This window comes from Dipodomys ordii, unplaced genomic scaffold (assembly GCF_000151885.1).
Source record: "Dipodomys ordii isolate 6190 unplaced genomic scaffold, Dord_2.0 Scaffold84, whole genome shotgun sequence".
Classification (NCBI taxonomy): Eukaryota; Metazoa; Chordata; class Mammalia; order Rodentia; family Heteromyidae; genus Dipodomys; species Dipodomys ordii.
The window spans coordinates 5,801,850-5,809,326 of NW_012267300.1; the positions used below are offsets into that span (position 1 = coordinate 5,801,850).

General features: G+C 47.6%; 1 protein-coding gene across 1 annotated transcript; it reads right to left on the minus strand.

Moving 5' to 3' along the window:
- Positions 1 to 1,562: 1,562 nt before the first annotated feature.
- Positions 1,563 to 6,914, minus strand: Pabpn1 (poly(A) binding protein, nuclear 1). The gene is made up of 7 exons (XM_013025402.1): positions 5,842 to 6,914; positions 5,373 to 5,487; positions 4,578 to 4,645; positions 4,191 to 4,297; positions 3,624 to 3,711; positions 3,384 to 3,535; positions 1,563 to 2,505 (listed from the first exon to the last, which is right to left on the minus strand). Exons 1-7 carry the CDS (start codon positions 6,190 to 6,192, stop codon positions 2,466 to 2,468), a joined length of 921 nt encoding a protein of 306 aa, XP_012880856.1. The 5' UTR covers positions 6,193 to 6,914; the 3' UTR covers positions 1,563 to 2,465.
- Positions 6,915 to 7,477: the final 563 nt, after the last annotated feature.

Sequence of the window (7,477 nt, forward strand, 5' to 3'; positions counted from 1 at the left end):
TCTAAAGACAGACCTATACAATAGGAGACAATACAACAATCAAATGTGTTGGTAGTTAAAACTAACCTGCAAATTCAGAGTACAATTTAACTTGGGAAGTAGGTTAAGACTTCATGGATACAGAACAAAGCCACTTATCAAACCCACTTACAGTCATGCATTCAAAGGAAATCATAAAGAAAACAATCCCAGCTAGTCCAGTACTGATGAAGGCTAACCTAGGGCAAAAAGCATAAGATCTTATCCAAAACAAATTCAAGCAAAAAGGTTTGGGGTGGGAGTGGGAAGAAGGTAAAAAGTATTCAAGTGGTAGAGGGCGTGCTCAGCAAGCATAAGGCCAAGTTCAATACTGAGTAATGAAGCCAGGGAGCGGAGGATTACTATCATACTCTGAGAACAAGTAAATAAATGGGTAAAGTATGAGGTTGAAAGAAACCCAACAGGTAATGAAAAAAATCAACCATAACTTGTGCTGGGGCGTGATAAAGTACCCAAGACTTTTAAGACCAATGACACTAGAATTTAAGGGAAATCAAGTAAAAGTGGCTAACCTAACCACTTGTAAAACTTAAGCCAGGTGCCAGTGGCTCAGGCCTGTAATCCTAGCTACTCAGGAGGCTGATATTTGAGGATTGTGGTTCAAAGCCAGCCCGGGCAGGAAAGTCCATGAGACTTTTTTGTCAGTTGTGGGGCTTGAACCCTGGGCCTGGGCACTGTCCCTCAGCTCTTCAGCTCAAAGCTAGCACTCTACCACTTAAGCTACAGCGACACTTCCAGTTTTCTGGGTTTATTGGGTTTACTGGTTTATTGGGGATAAGGGTCTCATGGAGCTGTTCATGCCTATAATCATAGCTATTCAGGAGGCTGAGATCTGTGCATCTCGGTTCAAAGCCAGCCCAGACAGGAAAGTCTGTGAGACTCTTATCTCCAATAAACTACTAGAAAACCGGAAGTGGTGCTGTGGCGTAAGCGGTAGAGCCTTGCCTTGAGCTGAAGAACGCAGGGATAGTGCCCAAGCCCAGAGTTCAAGCCCCACAACTGACCCCCCCAAAAAAGGCAATTGTAAAGCCTTAAAAATGTGGGGTGTCACATTTATAGGATCACACCTATAATCCTAACAACTCAGGAGGATGAGAGCTGAGGATTGTGGTTCAAATCAGCCCAGGCGAGAATGTCCCTAAGACTCACATCCAACAACCAGAAAACTGGAAGTGGAGTCTATAACAAGGCTATAATAACTAGCCTTGAGTGAAAAGCTCAGGGACAGCACCCAGACTCTGAGTTCAAGCCCCACAACTGACCACTACCACCACACACAACAAAAAAAGGTAGGTATAAATGGCTTATTAGCTTGTACAGGGAACACACGATTGTACATTCTAATCTGGCTATTATTTTACTAAACTCCAGAAACTAGACCACCATCCTAACAGGTAACATTCTTGCTACTTGCAATTTAACTCTTACTCCTTAATCTACAAGTGGTAACTTCCCCAACCAAAACCCTACTCCTATGGTGGGAATTAACAGTATGTGCAAACTGAAAAACAGTCAGATAAATCTTACACCCAAAAGGCCAGAACAGTTTTTATTTTCAAAACAACTTTATTCATTACACATTTTAAAAAAAATTCCCACCCCTGGAAATGAGCTAAAAAAAAAAAAAATAATAAACAAAATCCAATCTCCCACCTCCCTGTTCCCACTTCCTCCCATTCCCTCCAAATAAAAGGGAAAGAAAGGCAAAGGAAAAAACAAAATAAAACAAAAAACTGAAAAACAAAAACACCCCAAAGCCCCCCAAAACAAGGTAGTGCATTTCCCCAGGGGGAAGGGGAATTTACACTGGAGCCGCTGGGAGCGGAACGGAGATCTTCCGGCTACAGAAACCTGCAAAGAAAGACACTCAAAACAGAAAAAGAAACACAAAAGGAAACAAAATAGATCACCAGGCAATCTGGAGAGGCAGGGAGCCGGAGAGAGGGGTGGGGTGGGTGGTAGACCTGGCAGGACAGGAGCAGGCAGGTGGGGTCTGCGAAAGGCAGGGAGAAGATGGAGGGAAGGTAACAAGCGGAACAGTTTGATGTCCTTCCAGAGCCCTGGGTAAAAAAAAAACCATCCTACCACCCAAGCCCACCTACCCTTGAGCAGCCCCCAAGGGAATAAAGGGGGCAGGGAAACATGGGGAGCAGTTTGCGCAGTTGAGACGTGTCCATGGCGAATCCCCAGAGTGAATGAGCAGCCCCCTGCCCCACCCCCTGGGCCTTCCCCTACTTCCCAGAGCAGGTCCCTCCTCAGCAGTTAGTTACGGGATTCTCCCCCCTTCCAACAGTATATCTTTTTTTAAAAAATATTTTTTTTTCCATCAAGGTCATCTTCTGTTTTTCTTTTTTTTTTTTAATTCTTTTTTTTTTTTCCTTCTTTCCTCTTTTTTTTCCTCTCTCTCCTCCTAATACACACTTTTTTTAGTAAGGGCAATACCATGATGTCGCTCTAGCCCGGCCCCTGGAAGAAAGAAGGAGAGTTAAGTGTTAACATGATCACTAGATAGTTCAGCACAAGACCCTCCCCGTGGGCCCTTGCCCCAGTTACTGTCAGGGAAGGGATGAATGGCAGTTTTCAAGTACCCTAAAACTCCACAATCTCAGAAATAGTGACACATCTGAAAAATGAGGTTGGGGATAGAGTATGGGTAGATGAAGTTGGACATGAAATGGGGGACAGTACTTTGCCAAACAGTGGCAATAAAGTACATCTGAGATAGAGGAGCAAGGAAAAAAGGCCCATTGTTAATCCAGTTTTCTTCCACCACTCTTAAAACCTATCTTATGAAAAGCCAAGGCTTATAAACCTAATCTACTTAAATAGAAAGAAACAAAAGCAACATAGACACCACTGTAGGCCCAGTGATAAACTTAACCTTGCAAAAAAATGGCTCAACTAAAATATCTTAAAATCCTTCCACAGCCTCTGGTAGTCTTCCAAGGGAGGCTCCAACCTCAATCCCTCCCTAACTCTGAGAAAAGTAGCAAAGTCCCAGCAGTGCTTTCATTGCTCTGAAGCCCAGTTCTCACTAACTTTCTGTATAAATATCTTCACAGCCAGCAATTCCCAAGGGGAGGAGGGGGAATGGAGGGGTTGAAAGCTGGAGAAAGCACCTCTCAGACCACATTAGCCTTGATCACCAATTTTTGCTCCAGAAAAGGATGAAACTGGCCTCCTGACCTGGCCTGCAGCTACCTTCCTCACCCTGCACAGGCAGGAAACCAAATCCCTGGAGACCAAGGGGAGGGGAAGGGTGGAAGGGTTCTCAGATCAGGAGAAAATGAAGCATACAGGGATAGTGGGGGGCGGGGGGAGAGGAGCAGCCCATCTATCCTGACCTGTAGACGCGACCCCGGGGCCTGCTGTTAAAACCACTGTAGAATCGAGATCGGGAACTGTTGTAGTTTGTGGTCCTGGCACGGTAGCGGGCACGTGGGAAACCCCGGTCTGTCGTACTGATGCCTGGTCTGTTGGTCCGTTTGGGAATCACCTGAAATTAAGGGATAGATACAACAGAAAGCCTCAGTGTCAATATGGAGAGTGCAGGTAATGCCAGAATAGCCAAATTCCAGACTTACCTTGATTTGTCTTCCTCTAAAAAGGGACTCATCTAAGGCCAGGGAAGTCCTCACTGACTCTTTGTCTGAGAACTCTATATATGCAAACCTAAAAGGAGAAACTGCTAATTTATCTGACAGTTTGAGTTTAGCACACAGGTTAAACGCAATTTACCCACATGCTTTGCTAGAATGAATGCATATTCACATTTTTTAGCCATTTAATTTTTTCTTAGCCATTTAATTTTTTATATGAAAAATCTTAACCAAAACTTCCAGCTAATCTTGGAAGATTACAAACTAGGCCACCCACAGCTAGTCTTCAATTTTATTATCAGGTCTCTGAAGGCATTTGTGTATAACCCAATACACAGCAACACTAACATATATTAGTGGACAAAGACTGATTGTTTTAATAATAATTACAGCCCAACATAAAACAAACTATTGCTGTGAGTTGTGGTAAAGCAATGCCTAACATGCACAGGACTTGGGTTCAATTTCCAGCACACCAGGAGAAAACAAAAAATCATTTTTATCTATTTTTAAACTGTGATTAAAATCACCTCATCTTAATTACCTACTTACCCTTTGGGATGGCCACTAAATTTGTCACAAAGTATGGTAACCCGGTTGACTGAACCACAGCCATGAAAGTGAGCTTCTAGCTCTTCTGCTGTTGCACCATAGTCCACCTAAGGAGAAAGTGTATTTCACAGGTACTAGGAAAACTATTTCTCAACAAATCCCTGCCTAGCCTTTAGTGTGGGCCATCTATATATACAAAGGCCACGACAAAAACACTTCTCTAAATAAGTGTTTTTCTTCCAACCCCATTGTGATCATTTCATTACTTTTTACCTCCTACCGCCTCTCCCAACACCCAAATTGCCACCTACCCTGGAGAAATTCAAGATCATTAACTCCCCAAAGTAAGACTGTCCCCTTAAACCAAGTAAAAGCCTTAATACATACATTGCCAACATAGATGGAGCGGGCATCAGCCTCCATCCTCTCTTCAATAGACATGATCACTGGGCCAGCTTTGAAAGAAAAGTAACAATTTTACAAATAAGCATATATCCTACTTGATCAATATATATACATCCACTATCACTACTGCTATTAATAAACTCAGTCAACAGACCTGAGTCTGTCCCCTTCGTTTCTATGCCCATTACCCATGAAAGTGCCTAGCACGTAGTAGGTTCTCACCAAATATCTGAAAAATTAATACATCATAGAAAAACAATAGGAAACTATAGAGCAACTTCCTCTCTGTAAATCAAATTCCTACTAAATAGCTTTAGCTGTAATGCCTCAATGAGCAAAGAACGAAATTAAATAGGCTAAGGTTCCATTTCTAGATTAAAGCAGCCCCTTACATCAACACTTCTTTCTCTTAGGAGTCCAAATTAAAGAATGTCCAACAAGATTAAAAAGAAAACAGAAGAGGAAAAAAAAAAAAAAACGTAGACGTGAAGGTCAAATGCTAGCTGGCAAGATCCCCAAGAAGGCAGAGCAAGAACAAAGAGAAAGACATTTATAAAAGGGACAAAGGGAAACAAGATTACCACCACCAAAACATAGCTGCTGTCTCACAAAGGTCAGTGGAACACATAATGGACTGTGACCAAAGCACCTGCATAGTAATCACTCAAACAAGCAGCCCCAAGGTCCCTAGAATCTAATTGCTACATTCTTCGCGCTCCCCACCATCCTTCCAACCCAGGGACCAGGGCTGCGTATGCCACTGCCTGTTTCACTCACCATTGCCTGGAGGTGGGCTCATGTTCATCTGCTTCTCTACCTCGTTCTGTAGCTCCTTTAGCTTCTCAGCTTCTTCCTCCATCTCCCTGACTCGAGCTTTGATCGCTTCCAGCTCCTACAATGAGGGGAGAGGACATGCAAAAGAGCTTAAGAGGCACCAACGTCGGAACTGCCGTGCACTCAAATCGGCGCCCACCGCAGCCAGGCTCGGCCATTTCCCTCGCCCCACGCGAGGTCCTAATGAAAAGAAAAGCAAGTTACCTTCTCTCTCGAGCAACCCTAGGCACCCATGACGCTCGATCCGTCGAGGGAGGCAGGCTCTTGTGGAGATCCAGGACCCGGCCCCCGCCCGGCCCCAGCCACGTTATTCCCCGCCCAACCCCACCCCCAGCCTGCCTCCCGCTCGCCACAGCTCGGGGCCTGCCGTGACCCGGCCCGCCGGCTTGCTCGCTCGCGCTCCTTCCCTCACCGGGTCCTCAATGGCGCCGTCCCCGGGGTCACTCTCGACCAGTCCCGGCTCTTCCTCCTCCTCTTGGCTGCCAGGCGCTCCCGAGCCAGGCCCAGGGCCCGGAGCTCCCGGGGGGGCACGGGGCCGGGGCGGCTCCTCTTCAGGCTCGGGCTCCGGCTCGGGCTCCAGCAGCAGCTCCCCAGGCTCCAGTTCCTCAGACTCCAGGCCGTTCCCGTAGTCCCCTGCGCCCCCCGGGGCCCCCTCCCCGGCCTCCCCACCGGCCCCGGGCACAAGATGGCGCCGCCGCCCCGGCCCGGAGCCCCGACCGCCCGCAGCCCCCGCTGCCGCTGCCGCCGCCGCCGCCGCCGCCATCGCCGCTCAGACTGGGGCCCGCCGCCCGGCGATTGGAGAACTGCGCCGGCCACGCCGAGGATTCATTAGTCAAGCAGCCTGCCCGTCACTCCAAGCTACAACTCCATTGGGGAATATTACTTGGCAATCAGATAAGACCCCACCTCTAAGGCGGGGCACTGCGCCAAATTCTCAAATCCCGGTAGGGGAAATCTGTCTGTCAATCAACACTAGTCCCACCTCCTTTAAGTCCTTAGGTAACAATACGGCCACGCTGTGACGACACTTTCTTTTCTTCCCCGCCTGCGGGCGGGCCCTCGAAATATAGGACGCTCCGTGATTGGTCCCTGAATAGGACTGTAGTGGGCCAATCTTCCCATCGCCTCACCGCTTGTAGTCCAGTCTTACAGGTCGACTAGCTTGCGAAATTCGAAGGGTTAACAGCGTGCATGACAGGTGAACCTTGCCCGAACGGCCTGCGGGGCGTAAACCTAGGAAAATCCGAGGTCACATGACCAGTCAGCGCTAAGTGGGAGCCGCCATCTTGACCCTACTGCTGGCTAATAACGAGCTACTAGGAAGACGAGGCTCGAAACTGGGCGGAGATTTCCGGAAATTGGTCCCCTACCCAGAAAAGCACCTGTAGTTGGGATGTTGCCGGAAGTTCAAGTTCTGAATTCCAGGAGAGAGCGTCCCTTTCCCGACTTTCTCGCGCTACATTCCACTTGGTCTCCCAAACCACACTGAGACCTACCGGTCGTGAGTCCGGCATCCTGTCGTGCTGCAGAGGCCTTCGGCTTTTCCCTTTGTCCCCGTGGCCCCCGGGCCCCTCCCCCAACACAGGATCTAGTCTAGAATGTCATTTCACTTCTCTCGGCTTCCAGTGTCACTCCTCCAGTCTGCGCTGCTACCACACTGGCTCATCTTTTCTAGCCAGTCGTCAGCATTCCTTACTCAGGCCTTCAGATACCAGGACTTGGCTACTTTGCAATAGTTGTTTCTACCGTTGTTTATCTGGCATCCAGGGTGTGCATGCTGTCGTTCCTTAATCAGACCACTGCAAGTCCTGGCATCATCTCCTGCGAAGCTTTCCACCCTCCTGCCCTCCGGTATTGACACCAGTGGCTCTAATCTCTACTGCTTATTTAACCGTTTTGTGTTGTGCTTCCTGTTTCCTAACTAGGTGGCAAGTACTGCACAAGAGGAGCCAAAATCTCTCTGTAAGATAATATACCTAACACATAGTGTCCTACTACTGGATGTTTACTGACTGAAAGGTACACTGATTGGAGATCTGTGTGCTACC

Bases quoted from the DNA above. Each gene is read 5' to 3' on its own strand.
- Pabpn1 (XM_013025402.1), bottom strand. From the start codon at position 6,192: ATGGCGGCGGCGGCGGCGGCGGCAGCGGCAGCGGGGGCTGCGGGCGGT. The intron at 3,712-4,190 runs GTAAGTAGGTAA...TTCTCCTTTTAG, and splicing joins TTTAGTGGCCATCCCAAAGG to GTTTGCATATATAGAGTTCT. The intron at 2,506-3,383 runs GTCAGGATAGAT...TCTTTCTTCCAG, and splicing joins CCCCGGGGTCGCGTCTACAG to GGGCCGGGCTAGAGCGACAT.